General features: G+C 38.1%; 1 protein-coding gene across 5 annotated transcripts in view; it reads right to left on the bottom strand.

Annotated features, from left to right (window-relative positions):
• Window positions 1-317: 317 nt before the first annotated feature.
• The window catches only part of etv1 (ETS variant transcription factor 1), a 135602-nt gene continuing 108642 nt past the window's right edge, over window positions 318-27277 (bottom strand). For 4 of the 5 annotated variants that reach the window (XM_063043774.1, XM_063043777.1, XM_063043776.1 and 1 more), the window contains 4 exons: window positions 25268-25336; window positions 17137-17306; window positions 5538-5639; window positions 318-755 (listed from right to left, as the gene is read on the bottom strand). In XM_063043774.1, the coding sequence (XP_062899844.1) occupies window positions 534-755; window positions 5538-5639; window positions 17137-17306; window positions 25268-25336 (563 nt within the window). In that variant the 3' untranslated portion in view covers window positions 318-533. The remainder of the gene's footprint in view (window positions 756-5537; window positions 5640-17136; window positions 17307-25267; window positions 25337-27277) is intronic. The other variant, XM_063043775.1, reaches the window with a different exon arrangement.

The following is a 27277-nucleotide window of genomic DNA, read 5'->3' as shown; positions in this document are numbered from 1 at the left end:
GCAGTAAAATGTTTGACTGTATATTAATGTGTACCCTGACAAAAAGTACTATATATCTACTTAGATATAGATTTTTTTAAAGAGTGACAGCTGTGTTAACACAGCAATATTAGATATGCAGTTTCTTTTATTACTGATATCAGCAGAGTTTTTGAAAGTTTGACTTGGTAAGTTTTTATCTGATAGGAAAGCAAAATTCTTAAGACAGCATCAATCAAACCACTTAAATATCTGCAACTTCCAATCACCCCATTCCCCCCCTCTTTCCCGCCAAATAAAAGGCAAAAACAAAAAAAACACTGCCCACCCTTTCCCACCCTGAAAAAAAAACAAGTAGAGCTCTAACGAGTCTTTTCATAAAGTGCACTGTCCCTGGTAATGGACCATGGGGTTAATGCGACAGAAACTGCGGACCCATTCCTTAACGTCAGAGATGCTGAAGAGACAAAGTAAATCCAGACTGGGTCACGGCTTACAGAGGAAAACAACAGAGAAAAAAAGAAAAATGAAGTGACTGCCCCAAAAAGGTTGCGTCAGTACACATAGGCTTCATTGTATGGATGGGGATTGCAACAGCCACTATCTTGTATATACGCCATGTTCTCATCAAAATGGGATAGAGGGACAGTATCCTCTTCATTGATGTGACGCTCCATGTCAGTTTTCAGTACAGGCCTCTGGTTGTCTGGGAAAGCCATGGAGAAAAGCGCTTCAGGGTCACAGACAAATTTGTACACATATCTTTCTCCAGCAACCTATAAAGAACAAAGTAAACAATTCCCATAAAGTCTAGATCTTCAAAGCATTAACAGAATCTTTAAACTGAAGTAACAAAATATCAAATTGCGGTGTGATTCCTGAGTGTTTTAATTTTGGAAATGTTATTATTTAAAAACTTACAATCATACTTTGAACATGTGTTCTGTAAAGTTATGGGAACTTTTCTCAACATTTTCAACATGACAGCTATGTTTTATCAGCACCTCTATTAACCAATTTGTTTCTCGCTTAATTGTATTGCTTTTTGAAGAATATCTATTCCAAATAAAATTCTTATCATCTGTTAAAAGGTTGGGTCAAGAAGGGACTTTTACTGTTCATTTTTACTTTCATCAGTGCTGCCTCATGGGACACACCAACTAATCGACTGTTTTTTTTTAATATAAGTAGGTCTCTAACTGCCTTTTCATCTCTGCGACAATCAACTCAGACTGATGAAATCTAATTTTTTTGTCACTGACTGCAAGATATTTTGAAATAATTCTGAGCAATACAAATTCACAGTGGAAATATAACCTCTGTAGGTTGATGCTAAATAGGGAATTAACAGCCGGTATTGTCCAGAATATGATGGGGCTAAACGACGACTCTTTTGCTTGCATCTTCGGAAACAGCTCTATTTCCATCTTTAATATCTCTATTTTTCCCTTTCCGGGTTCTTTTGCAGACCCTGACCTGGAGTTACACTCTGACTTTGGTTCTTTGCAGGAAAGGGACCCACTCTCAGGGTTTCACGATTGGCCGTTATTCGACATGCCAAGCATGCTTAGCTTGCCTTCGGAGGACTGTGATCTTGTGGCCCTGGAGATGGCCGGATCAAAGGTCAGAGTCCCAGCAGGAAATTGGCGAGTCGTGGGAGTTGGAAGATCTCTGGCTGTGTGCCCAGAGATCCGAGATCTTTGGGCACAGACCTCGGAAAGAGTGACACAATGGACTTTTACCATGGTAAAAAGAGTGAGTTGTTTGTTATGTCTTCCCTCTCACTGTGAAACAGAAAACTCTCTTTTTCCCTTATTAGGGAGGTGGAGAGAGAGCCTATGGTATGTCAAATACCGGGCAAATGAGTAGTCTTTGGGGTACCGCAAGTTTGTGTCTTTGCTGCACGCTTGAGTGCTCGGTGGTGGGTGCCGATGCTTTTTTTTTGCTGGTGGAGGAGGGGAGATCGTTGCTTTGCTGCTGCTTATGCATGGATGGAGGGGAGCTGGGGGGACTTTGAGCTTCTGACATTTAACTGTCATTCATTCTTTGGGGGCACTCCTCTATTTTTGTGGATGGTTGCAAAGAAAAAGCATTACAGGACGTATATTGTATACATTTTTCTGATATTAAATCCACCTTTGAAACCTTTGAAATACCATAAGAGGTTGTAGAAAACAATGACATGAGGAGAAATTATTAATTGTAGAACACAGAATAGTAGATCACAGGAAAAAGCCCTTCTGACATGATGTTTACGTTGACATAGATGCCAGTTTAAACAATAAGCAAGCCTGCCTACACAATGCCCATACATATCTTTATAGTTTATACTCTCTAATCCAGGCAACATCCTGGTGAACCTCTTCTGCACTCTTTCGAAAGTTTCCACAAGTTTCCTATAATGCAGTAACCACAATACTACAAATGCAGCCAGAAATTCCTTTCTTTGTCCTTGAATTGTCCTACTCTGTTCCTTGTTGCCCTCTTGCTTTTTATGTATGTGAAAGTGCTTTTGAATTTTCCTTAAACTGGCTAAGCACAGACATAATGTATCCTGGCCCTTTTTACCTCTCTTAATTTCCTCTTCTTTCCTGCTTCCCATATATAGCTCAAGGGCCTTGTCTGATTTCAGCTTCCAAAACCATTAGATGCATCCTTTTCCTTTCTGACTCAGTTTGCAACTTCTGTTAATGTTAATGTTAATCTAGACTGTAACGGAAACCATTTTTTGGAAAATTAACTTAATTAAAATAATCTGAAGGTAAATTTCTATCCAGTATATTCAAATAAACTGTAAACCTGGGTATTGAAGCTTTATTTTAGATCCTGTGTAAATATGCACCAAAAACAAAGCAAGAGGAATAAACTTCTTTTTTTACGCAGAGTGTAAATGTTAATGTTAATGTTCCTGAACTTTGAATGATCCTGTTCTTTATTTCCTCACAAGGACATGTAGGTCCTGCATTCTGACTAGTTGGTCTTTAAACAACTCTGATATGTCTTATATATGGACATACCCAGTAACAGCAGTTGTCAGAATAATCTTCCCAGCTCTGAGCTATAAAAGTTGTAATTAGCCTTTCCCTAATTTAACATATTCCTCCCAAGGGCTAGACTCATCTTTATCCATAACTATCTGATAACTGATGGCATTATGATCACCCTTCCATAAATGCACTCCCATCAAAAATAAATGTTGCTATAAATTCATATTTTTGGAATAAACTTGAGGGAGATACATTTTGTGTTTACTTTTAGTCAGAAATATAAATGTTTAATTTTTGAATGCATTTGCAAAGCAAACCTGTTCTATTTCTCTGCAAAGATATCTCAGTTAACGAGCAACAAACAAAATAAAGTAATAATGGAACTATTCTTTGAAAAATCAATACTACACTTACTGAAATCTATGGGGTCTCATTATGATTTTTGGTCAATACTTCCAACCCACTTTTAGAAACAGCAAAGTTAATTGTTAGTCAATCTTCTAGAGTTAACCCAGCATTGTCATTATAACTGGAGTGAAAAAAAAACAACTTCCAGATCTGAAAATGGGAGACAAAAACAGAAAACACTGGACCCACTCAGCAGGTCAAGCTGTATTGGTGGGGGAGAAATGAAGCTGGCACTTCAGGTCAAGGACCCTTCACCATGAGTGGAAATTTGCGAAAGCAAGCATATTATATTGTATGAAAAGGAAAGGTACTGGAGAACAGAGGGAACATTTGAGATAGGATGCAAACCAAAGCTAACAAGATAACAATTATTTATCATAAAAGCAGTTGGGGGGAGAAAAATTAAAAAAAAATGGAGAGAATCCCTTTAACCTGACCCCAAAACAAGTATTAATGAAATTGCTAATTTCAATACAGAGGATTAATAGTCCTTGTAAAATACTTACTCCCAAGCAGAATATTTCAATGAGTACAAAAATGTATTTTCTAAATAAGTTAAATAAATTATTCTTCAATATGCTTGTGGAATGTCTATTGTCATTTCTTTCAAATCTATAAATATCTTTTTGTGATATCTGTTCAGACAACATGACACTTCAATAGAAAAACTTTGTCAAACAGTCACAGTATCATCAAATTATCAGCACAGAAATGGGCCCTTCGGCCCATCACATTCATGCCAATCATTTTGTCCACTTAAACTAATCCTATTTGCTTGCATGAGGTCCATATCCTTCTGAGCAATCCCTATTCAAGTGCCTGTCTAAAAGTCTGTTAAAAGCAGTAATTGCACTTGACTTTACTAAGTTCTCTGACACCATATTTGGGAAAGCAAACACTCTGTGTAAAAAAAAGTCCCATCAAATCCCATATACAGTTTATTCCTCTTGCTTTGTTTCTGGTGAATATTTACACAGGATCTAAAATAAAGCTTCAATATACAGGTTTACATTTTATTTCAATATTCTGGATAGAAATTTATCTTCAGATTATTTTAATTAAGTTAATTTCCAAAAAATGGTTTCCCCTACAGTCTAGATTATTGAACAGATTATTAAACGATTGCTATTGACATTCCATGGGGCAGCACAGTAGCAGAGCAGATAATGCAATTGTTTTACAATGCCAACGATTGCTGATCAAGGTTCGATTCCCATCGCTGTCTATAAGGAGTTTGCACATGCTTCCTGTGACTGTCTGTGAGTTTCCTTCAGGTGCTCCAGTATCTTCCCACATTTGGTTAGGGTTAGTGAGTTGTGGGCATGCTATATTGGTGCCAAAAGCATAGCATCATATCACAAATCATGATGCAAATGATATGCAGTTCACTGTATGTTTCAATGTACATCTGACAAATAAAGCTAATCTTCTACTACCTCAACACGTTTAAATTGAACTGAATAAGAGGAGGTAAACATGGTACATGCAACATACTCTATACTATATTGCTGCCATGGTGATTTTTCCACCAGTAATATGATAAATCTTAAATTACAAACATAGGAGATATTACTTGATGATCAGCTCCCAAAATTAACATGGTTATGCAACAACTTCCTTTCTCTAAGAGTTTGCCAGATTGCTTATCTAAAATAGGCACAACTTTAAAACTGCATATTCATTGGCCAAAGTGTTACACCACTCAAATTTTGGGACATCACTGTTAAAATTCAGTGAATGATGGCATGCGTCTTGAATGGAAAGGAACCACAGACATATTTCTGTCTTTGTTTGATTTCTAATATGTAGGTTTCTAACACTGATGGCTACAAAAAAAGGAGATGCAAGTCTGGCCAGCTGTCTTCTACCTTAGTTAATCAAACCTTCATCATTCTTTTCTCTCTGGCCCAGCTACTGACCACTATGATTATCTGAACTATTAATGAATATACGAGTATGAAAAAGTGATTCAAACTGAGATTACTGGCTACTATTTCACTGAGAACATTCCCAAAGGTTTTAGCAAAAAAAAAAGAGATCAGAGTGATTTGGGCTCCTGTGATTAGTTTCCTTAGTTTAAGGAGTGCTGCATGTTAGATTTGGATGGTGTCTGAATAAGGTTTGAAGAACTGACTAGAGAAATTACTCATGCTTCTTGCTTACTTTTTGCATGATGCCTTTTTCATAGTAGTAGCGCAGTGAACGGCTCAACTTGTCATAGTTCATAGCAGGTCGGTTCTTCTGGATTCCCCAACGCCGTGCCACCTAGACAAAAAAGCATAAAAGTGCACACATTACAATACCTGCAAAGTAATATTCCATGCCAATGACATTGTTTCATGTTACTCATTATCCATTTCTCATTTAACTGAAGGAGCAAACACAACCTTTCCTTTATCTTAGCATTAAATGTGAAAAGTAGTTATAAAGAAGGCAAGATTTTATTAGGAGTTTGAAGAGATTTGGCACATCAACAAATACACTCAACAATTTCTATAGTTATACTGTGGAGAGCATTCTGACAGGCTGCATCATTGTCTGGTTGTAGGGGAATGGGGGTGGGGGGGGGGTGCTACTGCACAGGACCGAAAGAAGCTGCAGTAGGTTGTAAATTTAGTCAGCTCCATCTTGGGTACTAGCCTACAAAGTACCCAGGACATCTTCAGGGAGCGGTGTCTCAAAAATGCAGCATCCATAATTAAGGACCCCCAGCATCCAGGGCATGCCCTTTTCTCACTGTTACTATAAGGTAGGAGGTACAGAAGCCTGAAGGCACACACTCAGTGATTCAGGAACAACTTCTTCCCCACTGCCATCCGATTCCTAAATGGACATTGAATCTTTAGACTACCTCACTTTTTTTTAAATATACAGTATTTCTGTTTTTTGCACTTTTTTTTGCTCTACTCAATAAACATAATTGATTTACTTGTTCATTTATTATTACTATAATTTTTATTTTATTTATTATTATTATTATTTCTTTCTGCTAGATTATGTATTGCATTGAACTGCTGCTGCTAAGTTAACAAATTTCACGTCACTTGCCGGTGATAATAAACCTGATTCTGATTCTGATTCTTTAGGATAGCTTTGTAAGCAATTGGACTGATGAAAGTAAACAATGCACCAAAACTAATCTTCTGCTACCTGGCCTGACATAATCATTAAAGACAATGAGTAAAATAAACTAATTGTCCAGATGACCACCCATATATCAAAAGTACACAAACTTCACTTAAATAAAACAAACTATATCTGCAATTATATTTACGGTTTGAATCAAATTCACACTCCATTCTTTAATTTATATTGTTGAACTAATGAGTTATATTCAACAAAATTTGTTCCTCCATTAGCATTATAGCTTCACCCAGTTCTAGCTTCTCCATAATCATCCATTTCTCCTCATCTGTGAAAATCCTTTTATGAAAATCCACCTCTTTGATTGCACTTTGCATCTTGCCTCTGAACACCCCCTTTGGCTCTTTTCTCCGCTGACATAATTTAGATTAGATTAGATTATGAGGACACGCAGTCCTCTTTTATTATCATTTAGTAATGCATACATTAAGAAATAAAATCCTTTGCATCACATTTCAACCAGAAATGCAAGTTGCTGCTACCATCATATTTTATAATAAAGTAAAAGAAACATCACTGACTCTTACTCACTCACCCTTTTCTCCATGGTATTGGGTACAGAGGCAAAATATAACATTTTCTATGAAATTAAGATTTGAACAGACGATGATCGAACAGAAATCATGTTCCAAATCCAAGCCTTCTTTCCTTAGCACTGATAAGCTTTAGACATACCGTTGAGCACATCTACAAGGAGCACTGCCACAAGAAAGCAGCAAGCATCATCTTGGATCCCACCATCCAGCCCATGCCGTCTTCTCATTGCTGCCATTGGTAGGAGGTACAGGAGCCTTAGGTCCCACACAACTAGGTTTAGCAACAGTTATTGCCCTTTAACCATCAACTCCTGAACCAGCATAGGTAATTTCACTCACCTCAACACTGAACTGATTTCACAACCTATGTTCTCACTTTCAAGGACTCAGCAACTCATGTTCTCACTATTATTTATGACATAATTATTTATTATTATTATTTTGATATTTGCACAGTTTTTCTTCTTGTGCATGTTGGTTGTTTATCCATCTTTGTGTGTAGTTTTTCATTAATTCTATTGTGTTTCTTTGTACCTACTATGAATGTCCATAAGAAAATGGATCTCAGGGTAGCATCTGATGACAAATGCATACAGTACTTTCATAATAAATTTGCTTTGAACTTGAACTTTGAGCATTGAAGTTGTAAGGAGAGATTCAACAGTCAAGGACTTTACTCCTTGGAGTACAGGAGACAGAATGGTAACTTTATAGAGGGGCATAGATGGGGTGAATGCACACAGTCTTTTTTTCCAGGGAAGGGGAACCAATAACTAGGGGACATAGGTTTAAGGCTGTGGGGAAAATTTTAAACAGGATCTGATGGGCAACCTCCTCATGCAGTGAGTGCATGAGTATGGAACAAGCTGCCAGAGAAAGTAGTTGATACATCGACAACATTTAAAAAACATTTGGACAGAACATGGATAGGAGGGATGAGAGGAATATGGGTCAAATGCATGCAAATGGGACTAGCTTAGGTGGGCATCTTGGTTGGCATGGATGAGCTAGGCCCAAAGGCCTGTTTCTGTGTTGTGTTACCTATGATTTATTACCAAGCACAGTGACATCCATCCTCTAATATGCTGTTGAACATGCATTACCTCAAGCTGGCATCGGAAAGCACTGGAGAAGTACATTGAAATTGTCTCTCCAAAATCTAAATGTACTTGAAGGTTAGATGAACAAGTATTAGCTTCCCCTTCAAGCCAAAAAATCTCCATAATTGACTCTTTGATCACTCACAACGAGCTTTGGTGAGTGAACCACATTATCTGCATCGCAAGCCGAAAACCCACATTAATTATCCATACTATGAGCTTCATCAAAGAAAGAGATCTTTCAGAAGGCAGAGAAAATTGTGCTGAAGGTTTCAAGAATATTCTAAATTTGCCTTCAGCACAATACAACATCTTTATCAACTGCTGAGAATCCAACATTGATGATATGAAAGAGCATCTGGGAAGTCAGTGGCCATCTTGAGTGTCAATCAGGGAAGCACGGAAAGGCCAAGCACACGTGACAAAATATCTACTCAACTCCCACACCTTAAGCTTCACCCGCCCCTGCAGCACAGCCTGCAGATTCCACAGAGGTCTGTTCAGCCACCTGCAGAACTGGAGTGCAAATAAGTCACCCTTGACTCTGAGTTTACAATCCATTTTTCTCATGGTTGAGCTGTCATATATAAGACAACTAACCAAGAATCCACAACACAGCAACAGACCACTTGGTCCAAATGGTAAATGTAGGAGTTTATGCTGCACTTAAGCCTCTTCCCACCATCCTTCTTTTAACTATATTAGTATATCCTATTTCTTTTTTCTGTCATGTACATGTCTTGCTTCCTCTGAACTACATATGCACCATTTGTTGCAACTACTCCTTGCATTAGCCAGTTCTGCATTTTAACTATGTCAGAGTTTGAAAGTTTCTCTTAAACTACTTATTCAATTAATTGGAGACTGCCTTACATTTATGACACCTACTGATGCCCTGCTTCTACATCCAGGAAGCATCATTTCTACGTTTAACTTAGATGCAAGCTGAAAGGAAAACTCACAAGTTTGAGTATAGGTTATATTCAGACCACAAACTAGATCATAATGTTTCCCTAGTACTCTGTTAATATCACATCTTAGTTAAATAACTAACACTGTATTTGTATGATGCTTTACCTGTATTTAATTTCTAAAAGTATATGGAACGAACATGGCAATTTAAACACCGTAGCTTTAAGATTAACTAAGAAGAGCTATGATAAACTAATATATTCATTAACTGTATATCATGCATTGTACCATATGTAGCATACATACTTCAAATCAATTGACGGAAATGTAAATTTAAGGTGCCTCTCAGCCATTCTTTTGGTAAACAGGAAGAAAACTAGTTCATGAATATACATGATTTAAAAGTGTCTATCTGCCAGATACTTGAAAGCAGTAATGTCATACTGTTGATGTTCCTAGGCAAAATAGTATTTATCTTCACATTTTATGAATTCATAGCTGCTAAAAAGAACTGCCACCTTTGATCTTGGCTGAAGTCATTAAGAATTCTTTGACTGTTACCAACTGCCAGTGCAGATATTCTCCAAAACTGGCCAGGGAAGGAGGGGACAAACTTCCCAAGGGCTAGTCTAGGCATGTTCCCCTGCGTGCTTATTTGGAAAAGAAAATTCTCATATTGCAGTAACATACCAACAACAACTCAGTTCAAAACAAGCTAAACCCACTCTGAAGGCATTTTGAATAACATCTTTGACTGGGATTAAAAACCAGGGAGAACCAGACTGCTTAGAACAACAAGGCGCGGAGAGGGCATCCATACAAAATAATCTGTCTGACTACACGCTTAAACTTAAGATACTCATGTAGTAAGTGTTTCTTTTATTTCCTTTTAGTTTCTTCTGACTTCTATGGAATTATTCCAAAGATGTGAACATAGCATGTGAGTGAATATTTCATTTATGAGAACAAAAGCACTACTTATCCCAAATGATGCAAGCAAATGAATGGAACATTTTCACAAATCAAACATTGTTTTTCAAAAAAAGGCCACTTGCTGCTCCATTTTAGCTGTAAATCTTTCAGGAATGCATTATTTAGACAAGGATGAAATTACTTTATTGAAGAATCCACTGCTGCACTGCCTTTTAGTCAAGCTACTCTTCTTTCACAACAAAAAGCAGTAACCAACCTTAAAGATTTATTGCTCAGATTGGAGCCTTCAAATGCTGTACCATTCTCAATCTGCTTCAATGGTTTCTCTTTTTATGTGGTTCCCTACCTTCACAATTATAACACTTCTGATGGTTATATTGTCTGGTTCAAATGAAAGCCTTAGCAGTGTGGATGTGCTCATTAACATGTGAAACTTTTTGCATAAGCCTAATTATAAAGTAGAGCAGCATATTGCAAATTCCAAATCAGATTCAATGCAAATTTTTGCAGATGCCTTGTTTGAAGTGGGAAGATGAATTCTGATTGAACAGAACTAAATTCAAAATTGGTCTGAATATTGGAGCTTACCTGAGGTAATTTCTGACACAGTGCTGTTACGTTACAACAAAAGTTTTTCGGATCTGGGTCAGATAGGTAAAAGGACACAACTCTAATTTTCCACTTAGAACTACAAAACTTTATTCATTAGGACAGAATAGCAAATATTAAAACACTTATCTAGGTGTGTGCAAGCCCCTCTCACTGTAGCACACCTTCCACTCTGCCTGATCTGCAGCATTGCTCATGAACAGCCTGTTGGTGAGACCCTGATAAACTACCCCCAAGACCCCCAACTGCTCTACTTTGATACCCTTCCCTCTGATATCAAATGCTGCACTAAGTGGACCAATACATAGCACCAACTCAAACGCAACCATCCCTTGTCACCACTTTTCACGCGTCCCACCGCTGTGTTCACCTAACTTTCATGTTCCCATGGTTGTATTCCTATACTAGTCAGCAAAACTTCTTCAGCCATTTCTATTACATTCAAATCCACAGTGGTGTGACATTTGACAAGCACAGAGATTAACCCTCTACAATACAAGTGTTAAACAGTAAAATATCAGTTAGAATCCTGAAGCCTTCTCCTCATCATATCCTTGTATCATCTGTGCTTACTGGTCTTATTAAAAATCAGAATAATAATACTAGTTGAGACTAACTTTTCAAATCCATGATTTGAATGGAGAACCTTATCTGCAGGGAGAATGCACTGAAAATTTCAGGAGTTAATTTTCAAATAAATTTTAAATGGATGGTTAAAATATCAAACACAATGTACAGCAAAATTCATGGGTGTGGAAATTTTTGCATGATTTTTGCAGGACAACGGCAGAATTTGGATGATATGAAATAACGCAAAACGTTTCCATACTTTTAAATACTCAAATTACATTCATAAATGGTTTATGCTGGATGTTTTTGCAATGTTGCATACTGTTTTCTTTACTCATTCAGAGGATGTGGACTTTGCTGGCAAGTTTAACATTTACTGTCTATCCATAATGGTTCCTGGGGCGAGGAAGCAGCTAAGACAGGGTCTGGAATCATAAAAAGGTCAGACCCAGTATGAACAGCGTATTTCCTCCTTTGAAGAATATTAATGAACCAGGTAGTTTCACAGTCATTATTATTGAGTAAAGCTCAGTATTCTAGATATATTGATTTGTTCAATTTTAAATTCTCCAGATGACTTGGATGATTCAGTCCTGGTTCAATGATATCTGATAGTAGTTTAGTAACTCAACCACTATGTTACTAGCTTTTGACAAAATTCCATCTTCCATAAGAAGTTGGGACCACAAAACCTTCTCTGTGCCCTGGATAGTCTGCACATCACTTACTGTCGAGCAACAGAGTTAAATCATGATAGTTGACATCCATAATGAATGAATTATTGCAATGCATTTGGTGAACTATCAAACTTTTGAGTTAATAAGAAAGTTGCACAATTAGAGATCCAATACAGTTTCAATCCAAATGTATTAATTATCTAAAAGACTTTAAATATGAATCACCTGAGTTACACAAAGATCCAACAAATGACTATTAATTTAGTTAGTTTTTAGGCTTTTCAATCTGGTGCTTGCATGATAAGCTTTGGCCTTTTTCTATAATTTCTCAATTCAAAATTTATAATTGGGAAAAATCCGACAATTTTAATGTGCCCATTCTTAAACCAACATCTTCAGAACAGTTCTATTCTCATTCAGTTGCATCTCTAAAGCAACACAGAAAATGTCTTTGCCATCCTAACCAATCTGAGTGAATCCTTCCTGTTCTTTGGTTCATTCTTGGAAGACATTGCACTAGACATGTCCATGTCAATGCACTCTGAAATCTCTTTTAAAGCCACCAATTCAACCCAATGAAGGCAATGATAATAATTAGTAAAAGAAATGGAAAGAAGGACAGTAATATAAATAGCATTTACCCTTTGCCCTCTACTGTTAATTATATTATATATTCCATGACATAGAAGGAGAGCATTTGGCAAATCCAATCTATACTGTTCCTGTTATCTCATTCTTTCTTGGTAACCTATTCACTCTTACAAACTGAAAACTAAAACCCACCTTTGCTCAGTCCTACTGCTTTTTACACATGCTTCAGCGAGTTTCTGTTAACTGCTAAATTCACTCAACATATTAATGTACAACAGGTTGGATTTTAGAAATGTGCACAAGGAAGGCAAAACTACATGCTCGAAGAAAATATTGTCACATGCTTCATCAATGCATTTCTCTCTACTATAGCTCTGGGAGTGGAAGTATTTGGTGAAAATTCAACGATTCCGCAAAATTTACAAGACCCCAAATAAATCCAGGTTCTGACTCAGCAGCAGACAGATAGAACTCACACTACACAAGTGAAAGTCAATGGCTGCTTCAGCAGAGAAAAACAAAATAATACTTTCCTATAAGTTTTAACAGTAGAGTCATTAGCACACCTTGTCATCAATAACTTGTGCAGTTAGGAAGTCACCATTCTTCAGTAGATTAACTGGAACAGGCATATCATATTGATGAGCAAATTACAAACTACTCTGTTATGACAGACTCAGCCGTTGATACCACAATCCTTTTCCCTTTCACTCTCCAATCACACGCATGACTTCAAGAAACTCAGCAATCTGGAGTTTAACGTAGACTATCACATTAGGATGTTGCAGCCTATTATTAAGGGTTATTTTTACAATACACAATAATAATTATTTATTATTTGGTATTGTCTATCAGTATAAAATAAAATGGCAGAAAATTCATAGTTACATCATCAACTAATTCACTCCACCTTGACTTAGATGGGCACTGCTGATCTGGCATTGCAGCTGTGTTGCTGACGTACCTTACCCAGCTATACTGTATAGCTGGTGCCCCATCACCACCAGCAGTGCCTAAACCACCCAGTTGGGGCAGCACGGGAGGTTCAATAAATGTGGCCATGGCAGAATCAACCACACTCTGAAAACAAATTTTAAAAAATTCTTTTGGAGCATAAAGTAAATCTGCCACAGGAGTGTTTGGGACCTGACCATAAAACAAATGTTCACCGTGTTGATTTACCAAATAAAAGAGGATTCGACAGCCAACTAAAAATATACAGTTGGTTGCAAGTTTTTCAGGAAATAATACTTGCTATTCTGTGGTTGAAAGCGGTGTGTGACTCAGAAAATAAATGTGCCTGTATTTACGTGCTGATTTTCACAAACTTAGGATATCTTACAGTGCCAGATTTATTTAAACTACTACTGAGGTTGCTAGATAAGTGGATAGGGGTGGTTGAGACCATAAAACATAGGAGCAGAATCAGGCCATTTGTCCCATCGAGTCTTCTCCACCATTCAATCATGGCTGATCCTTTTTTCCCTTCCTCAGCTCAGTCACCGGCCTGCTCCTCGTAACCTTTGATGTCATGTCCAATCAAAAACCTATCAAGATCTGCCTTAAATACAATGAACAACGAGCCCTCCACAGCTGCTTGTGATAATTAATAGCACAAATTTACCACCCTCTGGCTAAAGAAATTTCTCTGTATCTCTGCTTTAAACGGAGACGGTGCCCTTTTATCCTAGACTCCCCCACCATGGGAAATATCCTTTCCAAATTTACCCTATCTAAGCCATTCAACATTCAAAAGCTTTCAGTGAGATCCCCCCCTCATTTTTCTAAACTCTACCAAGAACAAACCCAGAGCTATCAAATGTTTCTCATATGATAACCCTTTCATTCTCTGAATCATCCTTTTAAATCTCCTCTGAACCCTCTCCAATGCCAGCACATCTTTTCTTTGATGAGTAGCCCAAAACTGTTCACAATACTCAAGATGGGGCCTCACCAGTGCCTTATAAAGCCTCAGCATCACATCCCTGCTCTTGTATTCTAGACCTCTTGAAATGAATGCTAACATTGCATTTGCCTTCCTCTCCACCGACTCTACCTGCAAGTTAATCTTTAGGCTATTCTGCACAAGGATTCCCAAGTCCCTTTGCATCTCAGATTTTTGGATTCTCTCCCCATTTAGAAAATAGTCTGCACATTTATTTCTACTACCAAGGTGAATGACCATGCATTTTCCAACATTGTATTTCATTTGCCACTTTCTTGCCCGTTCTCCTGTCCAACTCCTACCTGGATCGTACCTGTTTCCTCAACACTACCTGCGCCTCCACCAATCTTCATATCATCTGCAAACTTGTCAAAAATTCATCTATTCTATCATCTAAATTATTGATATACAGCATAAAAAGAAGAGGTCCCAACACTGACCCCTGTGGAACACCCAAGTCACTGGCAGCCAACCAGAAAAAGATCCTTTTATTCCCATTCACTGCCTCCTGCCAAACAGCCAATGCCCTAACCACAATGGTAAGTTTCCTGTAATACCATTGGCTTTCAACTTGGTATGTAGCCTCATATGTGGCACATTGTCAAAGGCATTCTGAAAGTCCAAATATACAACATCCACCGCATCTATCCTATATGTAATCTCTTCAAAGAATTTCAATAGGTTCGTTAGGCAAATTTTTCCCTTAAGGAATCCATGCTGACTTTGTCCTACTTTATCCTGTGTCACCAAGTACTCCATAACTTCATCCTTAACAATTGACTTCAGAATCTTCCCAGCCACTGAGGTCAGGCTAACTGATCTATAATTTCTTTTCTGCTGCCTTCCTCCTCTCTAAAGAGTGGAGTGACATTTGCAATTTTCCAGTCCTCTGGCATCATGCCAGCATCCAATAATTTTAGAAAGATCATTACTAATGCCTCCACAATCTCTACCACTAGCTATTTTAGAATCCTAGGGTGCAGTTCATCTGGTCCGGATGAGATGTAACTTTGGGTCTTTCAGCTTTTTGCGCACCTTCTCCCTTGTAATAGTAACTGCACACACTTCTCTTCCCTCACACCCTTCAACATCTGGCACACTGCTAGTATCCTCCACAGTGAAGACTGATGCAAAATACTCACTTAATTCATCTGCCATCTCCATGTCCCCTGTTATTATTTCTTCGTCCTCATTTTCTAGTGGTTCTATATCCACTCTCATCTCTCTTTTATTTTTTACATATTTGAAAAAGCTTTTACTATCAACTTTGATATTGTTTGTTAGCTTGCTTTCAGATTTCATCTCTTCCCTCCTAATGATTCTTTTAGTTGCCCTCTGTAGGGTTTTAAAAGCTTCCCAATTCACTGTCTTCCCACTAATTTTTGCTTTGTTGTATGCACTCTTTTTTGCTTTTATGTTAGCTTTGACTTCTGTTGTCAGCCATGGTTGTAATATTTTGCCATTTGAGTATTTCTTTGTTTTTGGAATACATCTATCCTGCACCTTCCTTACTTTTCCTAGAAACTCATGGATAAAGAAGCCATTCAAGATGCCCGCATTTATTGGCTGGGACTTTGAGTAAAAAAGTTTATGTTGCAGAGATACAAAGCCTTGGTTCTGCACCTGTAAAATTGTGTGCAGCTTTGGTCACCAGGTGGTAGGAAAGATATGGAGTTTTTGGAGAGGTTGTAGAAGAGGATCACCAGGATGTTGCCTGGATGGAGTACAATAGAGTTTGGACAAACTTCGATTGTTTTCTCTCTAGTATCTGATGCTCAGGGATGACTTGATACAAGTATATAAAATTATGCAGCAGGCCTGGCCTGCTGCATTCACCAGCAACTTTTATGTGTGTTGCTTGAATTTCCAGCATCTGCAGAATTCCTGTTGTTTGCATATAAAATTATGAATGGATTTGGGTAGTGTAGAAAACTGGTGTCATTTTCCAGGATGGAAATGTCAAATATTAAGAGTACAGCTTCAAAGTGGAGATGGGAGAGGTTTAAAGGAAATTTGTGAGGCAGCGTTTTTGCATAGTTGGGTAACTACCTGGTTCACGCTGCCAGGGGAGGTGGTGGAAGCAGTTATGTGAGCCGTGTCGAACAAACATTTGGACACATGAACAGGCAGAGAATGGAGGAACTGTCTTCATGCACAGGGAATTGGGATTATATCAGTTTGGCATCATGGTTGTGTACCAAAGGCTCTGTTCCTACATTGTACAGTTCTATATATTTACTTTCCTACGTTAGGTAAGGTATCTTTTCAATATACTGCATATATAAAAAAAGCACATAGGATTCTGTCCCCAACATCTCAAGGCATGCAAGTCAAAGTGCCCTGTCCTTCTGCTCCTTCCATATTCCAGGCTTAACTAGGTGCCTCCCAACATTGCAGCCAGTCCATACTGGAGAACAGAGCAAGGGTAAGCTACCATTTGCCATAAACACCCTCAACATGTCATATTCGTTCAGAAAGGCTTAAAATCTCAGGCCTTTAGAGTTATATTGAAAAATGTATGTTCCAATGCAGAGTGAAACCAATTCCTAGATAACTAGTCAGCTCTCCATTCTGGACAGTCGTACTGCCTGAACCAGAAAGGACCTTTTCGAAGGGAGCCTCAACGTGACTATTTAATTTTCACTTCATTCTCACCTCACCACCCCATTGCAGACCTTACTGCTGATGTCATTAGCAGGCATCCTGCTTTTTGTCACTCTTGGTGCAGATGCTATGTAAACTCACCTCCTCTGGCTCAATGAGTTTGAACTCCATGCCTCGGCCTGTCCAGGCAATAAAGTGCGAGTTTGCTGGATCGTCCAGTAGAGCCACTAGGAACTGCCAGAGCTGGAGGGAGCCTCTGCGCTGGTAAGTAGGTCCTTCCCGGTATATGCCTGGCTCCTGCTTGATGTCACCTGTAGAAGCAATAGCCACCATTGAAACAACAATAACATGAAGCAGACAAAATTTATTTTGATCAGAATTCAGAAAAGGCCAGCACATTGTCATTGCTGATCCATCCTTTTATTACCGTGACATTTTCAACATTTCCTTGAGCAGGTTTCCATATTACCTATATACCTGAATCCATCAACCTTCATCCCAACTTACTCTTTTATCCATTTATTTTGTAATGCTGACCTACATTCACTCTGAGTTCTCAGCAGAGGTTTCAAATCAGACCATGGTGTTTCACACTTATTTCTTGCTTGTTTCATCCTCACATGTTACAACCTTCCAAGATTTCACACCTCTTCTAATGTTTCCTTCTTAAGTACAAAATCATAAGAATAGGCCATTCGGACCATCAAGTCAATGGAAGCTCTTAGTAGTACAAATGAGTCAAACCCATTCCGCAAAGTATTCTCCTTCAGATATGTAACCAAATCCCCTTAATTGGCCCTGATTGATTCTCTTTCCATTACAGCTAAAAGCGGTGTTTTCTGATCATAAATACACAACATCAAAAAAAAACTACAGATACCTTTGTAACTTTTGATCAAAATTTTGAACCTGCATCTCCTGGATTTTAATCCATTGGTTGATGGGGCAGCTTCTTTCTATTCATCCTATCTAATCCAGCCATAATCTTGTACACCTCCATCACATCCACTAAACCATCTTCGATGCAAGGAGAACAATCCCAGTTTCTCCAGTCTAACTTTATTCATGTAATTTTACCAATAAATTAGTCGTTTTATATAAAGATTGGGCATAAGATCTGCAGAACAACACATGCTTGCTCTATGTGAAGCTCATTGGCAAGATAATGATATTCACTTTGCTCCCTTTGAATGGAAAGCAGATGTCATGGAGCCGAATTTTGTGGGCAAGAAATCTAGTGTCATCTAAAATGGACTAGTTCCAAGATCTGAAGTTACACTGTGAAACTGAAGTACAAATGCTTAACCACACATATTCACTTAAAACTTCCCTCTCTGCTACATGAGTAGGTTAATCCTTATATAGGTTAGTGGAGGAAGTAATTTTGGGTGAATGTACCGACTGTTTATAGATCCCAGCCCTTGATGCCTGGGAGTTTAAAGCAAACTTGCTACACTTAGAATTCAGTTGGAAGTTGCAGAATAGATGTCAATATCAAAGTTAAGATGTTGCTGTGTTCTCATCAGGTTCCAGTTATTCTGAATTAAAAAAAATACTTTCACTTAGTACCTCATTGTCCAAGTTTAATGTTTTTTTAAAATTTCATATCTTGTATCTGGGGCTCAAGGAACAGCAATAGTGCAATGGTTTAAAGATTTAATTTAACCCTACTGAATATATTGACCATGAATATAAAAGATTTCCTTTTATTCATTTGTATGTATTTTTAAAATTATGAATAAAGTTTATTTTTTAAATAAATAAAGAATAAACCAAACAAGTTACATGTCTGGTGAAGAGCAGGACCCCTCCTCGTCACATCCATGAGGTACGCATCTACATCAGCTGGAAGATCAGAAATCAATGAAAGGTGCACTTTGGTTTGCTTTAAACGCACTGTTTTTTCAGTGCAAGGCACTGCGAACAATTGAAACCGCAGCATAGTTCAGGACTATGAAACCGTGCAGCAGCCACAAACCACTCCCTGAGAGAGTCCACAACGTAAGGCCACCACTATACTGCACACTGAGGACCTACATCAAATCCTGTCCAACCCATTGTTCTTTGGGTGCATGTAAAATTAAAAATGATCTCATGCTGAATTATATATACAATATATAAAAAAAATTATATAGCAATCTGTCCCCAAGAGCCCAAGGTATTGAAGCCAAGTACCCTGTCCTTCCATGTTCCAGGCTTAACTGAACAGCTCCCAACATTGCAGTGTGTCCACACTGGAAAACAGAGAAGGTGTTTTATTTGTCAGAAACACCATCAACATGTCACATTTGTTCAACTGAGGCTTAAACTCTCAGGCTATTAGAGATAGCTTCACCAATAAAAGTATGTTCAAATGCAGGGAGAAACTAATTCCTAGTTAACTAGTCAGCTCTCCATTCTGGACAGCTGTATTGCCTGAATTAGGAAGGACCTTTTCGAAGGGAGCTACAACCTGAATATTCAGTTTTCACCATTCTCCCCTCATCACCCCACCCCAGACCCCTCTGCTGGAATTATTCAGTTTGTACAGTGTATAGTGAGATATGAATACATTATACCATATACAGATGATTCTTACATTATAACCATTTGGGTAAAGGAAATTTTCCCTTACAAAATTCACAAATCACTTCAGAAAATTTGCAAATAAAATTCACTCTTGCAGAATTTATGAGAAAAGTAGTAAAGAAATAAACATAGCTTTCTTTTTAAACTCGTGTTTCTTGAAGATGACAGGGCTTTGCATTAGAGGGGTCAACTGTATTGCTAGATTTATGAGTATAGTTTTGAAAAGAAACAACAACTATCTTAAAAAGAAGAATGTTTCAGATGATAGAAAAGATCACCCATGAGGCGACTCAGATATCCTTCTACTAACAGCTTTTGGAACTTCTGCATCGCCTGTATACTGAGGGAGTGCAGATGACATTGAAAGCCAGCAAAAAGCTCAGCAGAGCCAGTGACATTGAGATCCTGCCAATGTTAACAGCAGGACCTCATTATCCTTTCTGTTCCATTTCCCACCTGGCAGACAGCCAAATCAACAGCCCAGCTCGTGGTGTGGATGGATCTCCAGCTGTAGCAGGCTGTAACTGGGGACATCTGTAGATGATCCCCTGATGGAGAGAGAAGGCTGCTGTAGGAAAGTGGTGGAGGAAAGAGGACAGTAGTTAATTGGTGGGAAGTCATCAATTTGCCTAGGATAGAGGAAGGGAAAGGACAAAGACTTCCTGCTTTATCTTGATCCATAAGGATTATTGTTTAATGATTTTCTCTAAGCACCTCCTTCCCATTGTTTTCCCAAGACTTAAACTACCTGACTGACCTCCATACTATTGAATGACTTGGAACCCTTTGCACCGTTAAAGGTAGAATTGTTACTGCCACTCTCCTCTATCTTAGAAAGGGGAATTGGTCACATAATTCTTTTACGGTAATGCCTCTATGTTCCTGACTCCCCTCCTTGCATGAATTTATTGTGTTTCTAAAAATACCTGATAATTTGATGATAGGGTTACATACCAGACCGCTTAGTGATCCTTTTCTATCAAAATACTGACTGACCTGATGTACACCTCCCTCATTTCCTGTTTATATTGTTTATGAATTCTACGCAGAATTCTCCCATGCCTAATGTTACTTTAGAAGACCTATCATTTTATCTCCCTGATATGTTTTTTTTTTCATGAACTAGACTGTTAAATAATAATACTGACAAGAAAATGTCTAAATGAACCTGTCTACATAAGGAAGGAAATAGTTATGTCAAACTAGTTGAAGAAAAATTTTTTGGAGGGGGGCATAATTTGGGCAGCAACAGACAGGTCAATCATTACCCATCAAGTACCCATTTGCCTTCTTGTGAAGGCTCATTCCATAACATAAATGCTTGTCATTTGAAAGTTGTTTGATCAAAACAGAATTCCAGTAAGTTAGTCACAAGGAGCACATATTATTTCAGAAATGATAGATGTTTGTGGAAGATATTAAATATTTTAGTGATAATGCTAAAGACATTATGCTAATCACAACTGGATTTCCCATACGCTGAATCTTTATTTGCTGTTTACTAATAGGGTGGACCTTTTCCTGGAGAATAAACATGTCATTCACAAAGAACAGCAACAGCATTTCTGTCGTAATTGTTTTTATTGATGAGGGGAAAGACAACTGGCCAAAATTGTATATTTGAAAACAAATATTCACTGTTATGTTATCTGATAATTTGCAAGTTTATATCAATATTGAACAATATTTTCATTCTTGTTACAACTGTTAATATCACATTTCCTCAAAATAAATGTTTTAACCCTCTATCTCACCAATGCCTTGATTCCCTTCCTTCCTAAGGTCCTCCACATTGCTTTAATCCCTTACATCCAAGTGCTAGTCTCTACCACAGTTCTACATGAATCTTTCCAACAGGCTCTTGTATCTCCCTTAGCAATGAAATACATTGAAACTGAATCTTACTTTTAAGCATTATCTTCTCCAGTTGTTTGACCATAGTCCAGAACATCTTTAGTCAAGTAAGTTCATCTTGCCTATTTTTTCATATCTCTATTCCTATCCTCTTTTAAAAAATCTAAATTTTTAGTGCAGCCTTTTACTGATTCCAACTTCCTTACTTTGGATTCATATTCAATTTTCCTTAGGTCTCCCAGATACATTTGGAAGATTTATTTCCTGTGAAAGTGCATAATGCATCAATGTAGTGCTACTGACAGATTAAAAACATCACGAGCAGCTATAGCTTCCCCTTCAGCAAGTATCAATGTCATTTCAAATCATGACTCAACAATCATGTGCCCTTTGATCAAATGGATCTCTAACAATAGAAGTTTGGAAACATGCTGCTGAAAGGATTAATTGTGTGTAGGTGAAAGCATTGGGGTAGAAGGACAACAACAGATGCAAAATGCAAAAGGAAATGAATAATTCCTCTCTCTTAAAATCACAAGATGGGTACATAACAACATGTGAAATGTGCTTAGTTAAAATGATGCAAGACCATAAGACATAGGAACAGAATTTGGCATTCATCCATCTAGTCTGTTCTCCCCATTTCATTGTGGCTGATTTATTATCCCTCTCAACCTCATTTACTCTATTTAGAAATACAGTGAGGAATAGGTCTTTTCAGTTCTTTGAGCCACACCAGTCAGCAACCCTTGACAACCCGGATTTAATCCTAACCTAATCATGGGACAATTTACAATGACCAATTCACCTATGTGGTATGTCTTTGCACAGTAGGAGAAAACTGGAGCACCCAGAGAAAACCCATACATTCCACCAGGTGGACTTTAAGAGACTTCTTACAGAGAATGATAGGATTAAACTCCAAACTCCAGTGCCTCAAGCTGTAATAGCATCATACTAACCGCTAAGCATTCTCCTGCCTTCTCCCCATAACCTTTGAGGCTTTCACTAATCAAGAACCTTTAAACCTCTGCTTTAAATATATCCAATGATTGGCCTCAGCTATCTGTGGTAATTAATTCCAGACTCACCACCCTCTGTTTAAAAAAATTCCTCATCTCTGCTGTAAAGGGACACCCTTGTATTCTGAGGCAGTGACATTTTGCCCTGGAGTTCCCCTATGTTGGAAACATCCTTTCCAAATCTATTCTATGTGGGTTTTTCAATATTCAATAGGTTTCAATTAGATCACCCCCCCACCCCCACATTCTTCTAAACACCAGCGAGTATAGGCCAAGAACCATCAAACTCTCTTCATACATTAAACCTTTCATTCCCGGAATCATTCTCATGAACTTCCTCTGGGCTCTCTCCAATGCCAATCCTTTCTTAGATAATGGGCCCAAAACCATTCGTAATACTCCAAGTGTGGTCGGACCAATGCATTCTGATACCTTAGCATTACATCCTTCATTTTATATTCACGTTCTCTAGAAATGAATGATAACATTGCATTTGTCTTCCCCTTCTTTACTAATGAATTAACCTGTAAGTTAAGCTTTAGGGAATCTTGCAGAGACCTCCCAAGTCCCTTTGCACCTCTGATTTCTGAATTTGCTCCCTATTCAGAAAATAGTCTACACCTTTAATCCTTCTGCAAAAGTGCATAGCCATAAACTTCCCTACACTATATTCCATCTGCCATTTCTTTTCCCTAAATCCTTCTGTAGATTACCTGCTTCCTCAACACTACCGACCCTTTCACCTACCTTTGTATTGTCTGCAGTTTTGACCACAAAGAATTCAGTCAATTCAGTCATTCAAATCATTGACATATAATGTGAAAAGAAGTGGTCACAATACCAACCCCTGCAGAATGCCAGTAGTCACTGGCAACCAACCAGAGTAGGTCCCCTTTATTCCCACTCTTCGCCTCATGCCAGTCAGCCTACCTTCTATCCATGCTAATATCTTTCCAGTAATACCATGGGCTCTTATCTGTTTAGCAGCCGCATCAAAGGCTTCTGAAAATCCAAGTAAACAATACCCATTGACTCTCGTTTGCCTATCCAACCTGTTATTTCCTTGAAGAATTACAACTGATTTGTGAGGCAAGATTTCCCCATAAGGAAACCATGCTGACTTTGCTGCATTCTATCATGTGGCTCCAAGTACCCTGAAACCCCATCCTTAATAATCCAACATATTACAACTTATGATGGCTACCAAATTAAGGCACGATATGCCTTCGAGCATCTTCACTTTGTCTGCTACAAAAGGCAAGATCTCTCAGTGGCCTTTCAGATTCCATTCATATTCTGAACGTTTGTCTGTGGCCTCTTCTAATGCCACAATGAGGCCAAACTTAGTTTGGAGGAGCAACACCACTTATCAGTCTGGGTAGTCTGCAACTTGATAGCATGAATATCAGTTTCACTAACTAACTTCTAGTAATCATTCCCCTCCCCCTACTCTTTCTTCCATTCCCCATTCTGGTTACCCTCTCTTCCCTTCTCGTCCTCATCTACCTGTCACCACCCTCTGGTTGCCCTCCTCCTATGATCCACTGTCCTCTCCTATTAGATTTTTTTCTTCAGTTCTTTACTTCTTCTACCTAAGAACTCCCATCTTCTTATTCCATCCCCACTCACCTACCCATCTACCCTACTCACATGGTCTCACCTATCACCAGCCAGCTTCCCCTCTACCTGCCCAACTTCTTATTCTGGCTTCTCTCCTCTTCCTTTCCAGTCCTGATGAAGGGTCTTGGCCTGAAATGTCAACTCTTTATTCCTCTCCATAGATGCAGCCTCGCTTGCTGAGTTCCTCCAGAATTTTGTGTGTGTTGCTCAAGATTTCCAGCATCTGCAGAACCTTTTTGTATTTATAATTGCATGTTCAATTGCATGTGATGTCAACTAAATTTAAATTCTTTTATTTACAGACAGTACCCATTCTTCAAATATGGTACTCAAATAACAATGCAAAGCCTATTTGTTACAGGAATTCCTTTAGTTTTTCATCTGATTTGTTTTCGTTTCAAGTATCATATAACCAAATTCTTGCAAATGGACAACAAAGGATATAATTTTACCAATAAAAAGCAAGCATGGCATTCAGACTTCTGATACATAATTACATCTGGTAGTCTGATCAACTGAATCTAAAAGGAAAATCTTCCCTGTCCATCCATCCAAGTGAACATCATCTCCATTTCTTCAATTCAGTGAATGTTTTCATGAACTATTCCCTCTCAACAGTATTATCAACTCAAAAATATCAACATCATACAGATTGTACTCTCACACCACCGTAGCCTCATATATACTGTATCACCATGCAAAGAGATATCATTGCTGGGAAGTTCCTCAGATGGACCTCCGACTGACAACTGTAAATCCAGTCAGGGGTTATTGGAGATAAGTTACTCTAGTGTCTCTCTGAACTTCCACTAATCTTTAGCTAAACTTAGCATAGACAATCCAGGTGAGATTCATAGCATATTGTTCTAAAAAAGTAATTTTGGATAAAATGTCTTCCAGTTTTTAAACATAACTCAAATTTTCCCGGGATGTGGAAATTCATCCTAATACAAACACAAAGAAACAAAGGAAGAATGCAGATGCTGGAATCTGGAGGAAAGAGTGAGCTACTGGAAAAAACTCAGCAGATAATGCAGAGAAATGGACTATTGAGGTTTTAGGTCGGGATCTTTCACATTGAGTTCCTCCATCAACTTTTTCATTGCAATTTAAGCCCAATTTGGTTTGTAGAAATATGTGCGCACCCCAAACAATAAATCCTATTTTTCACATGGTAAAGTGTTAAAATTAAGGGTAGATTGACTTACTGTCAAACTTTTCAGGAACTACACAGGTGTCATCATAAAAGTGTCTAGGACCTTTTTCATACATGCAACCTGTGGGTATAAGGAAAGAGACAATTACCAAAAGCTCACATTAGGATTAGTTTCCTTTCTGAGCAATATCCCTCTGGTTCACTAGGTGAAACAAGACAGGTTAATTCTCCTGGGCAGCCCTCTTGTTATCCCAGCTTTTTATGAGAATTATGCATCATTTGCAATTAGAAACCCATTTTAAAAGGCATTATGCCAGTAGTTTTGGTGACATAGCTGACAGTGGGCTAAATGACTGTAAAGGGAACTCGACTTACAGGGATTGGGTGCAATGTGGAACCTGGAGAGTGCATTCCTCTATGTATCTCCTCTTTCCATGAAGGCAAACATCATGGCATACTCCATGTTAAAAGCATTTTATTATCAAACACTCTCTGACAAGGGTAGAAATCATTAAGTGATGGAATATTCCCTTGCAAGTCGTTCACAGATTACAACTACGGCAGTCCAATATTGTGTTTCTGAAGACATACAATACAGCCAATTCTCCATGACTTCCCCCACTCCACTTCAAATGCACACCCAGCAAAACACAACACAACAAGTTAGTGAGTGAATAAAACACTTGTGTAAAATGGTAATAACTTTATGTGATACTGAAAGTAGAATGTTACTAAACGATGAAAGAGACCAAACCCCTGCCATTACACTGAGCCTCATCAAAAGGGTTGATCAGTGCACTGTTAAAGTAAACTGAAAATTGTTCTGTGCTATGTAGGGACATCAAGACTTCCTCTAAGTAAACAGGACATTTTAGGAAACGTTGAGATTGCAAAATATTTATTTTATTGCAATGTTTACATTCCTGAAGTACTTGCATGGCCCACATTTAAAATATACATTTACCAGACATGCACAGAAAGAACAAAATTTAAAAAAAACAGTCCGGCTAATACTCATAAAAGCACTAAAAATACACTATTATTTCCTTCCAGATGAAATATTGAGTTTCAGGGACAATGTTTTGACTTTAACTTTCCTGTTGACAACAGATTTCTTGACTCCATTGCAATCAAAGAAATAAACAATCCTGAAGGAGGCAATTTGAAGTTACAAAGTTTTGTAAACTCACTTTAAGGATGCGAGTGATTAGGAATGCTTCATTTGAGTGGAAGACTATAATTGTTGACTTCCGGGATAAATAATAATTCCATGATTTGTTGCAAATCTTGTTATGACAAATATACGAATTTTGAGAAAAAAGGTTAACTTACTGTTAATGTCACTGAAGTGATCATTACTACTTAAAGTATAATGTTAGATAGAGACAAATACACAAGCACAGGAATAGACTATGAGGCTGTCAAACCTGTCCTGTTATTCAGCGGGATCGTGATTGATCTGTCTCAGACCTCTTCTATGTCACCTCCATGTGGTCCTCAATTCCAAATTCTTTCAAAAGGTTAGCCACCTCCTCTTAAGATCCACACTCCAAAACTCCAAAGATTTATCCATCTCTGAGAGAAGAAATCCCTATGCACCTCAGTTTGAGACAACCACTTCCTGTCTTGCAATTCTGCCCCTGGTTTGAGACTCTCCCATTATTGGAATCATCATAATATATACCTTGTCATGCCCCCTTGGGAACTTTTCTGTATTAATGAGAATATGCCTCCTTTTCAGAATCCTAAAAAATATAGATCTAACATCTAGCCAATGGTCATAATCATTTCTCATCTCAATTACTAGCCAACTTTCTTCTGGATTACCTCGAACGCTAGTATGACCTTTCTTAAATAAGAAAAGTAAAACTGTGCACAATGTTCAGATCACCAACACCCTTATAGGGTGTGTGTGTATATATATATATAATCCCAGTTTATACAGGACAAATATTTCACAGTAATGTTATAAGTAAAAGGGAGCAAGAATTTAAATTTAAAACAACAACTCTCCTTTTAGGGTGGAGCTATGTCCCACAGTCACTGTTCTCTGAGGGAGCGT

Source organism: Mobula hypostoma, chromosome 3 (assembly GCF_963921235.1).
Source record: "Mobula hypostoma chromosome 3, sMobHyp1.1, whole genome shotgun sequence".
NCBI classification, from domain to species: Eukaryota; Metazoa; Chordata; class Chondrichthyes; order Myliobatiformes; family Myliobatidae; genus Mobula; species Mobula hypostoma.
This window is presented reverse-complemented; position numbering and strand designations above follow the sequence as displayed.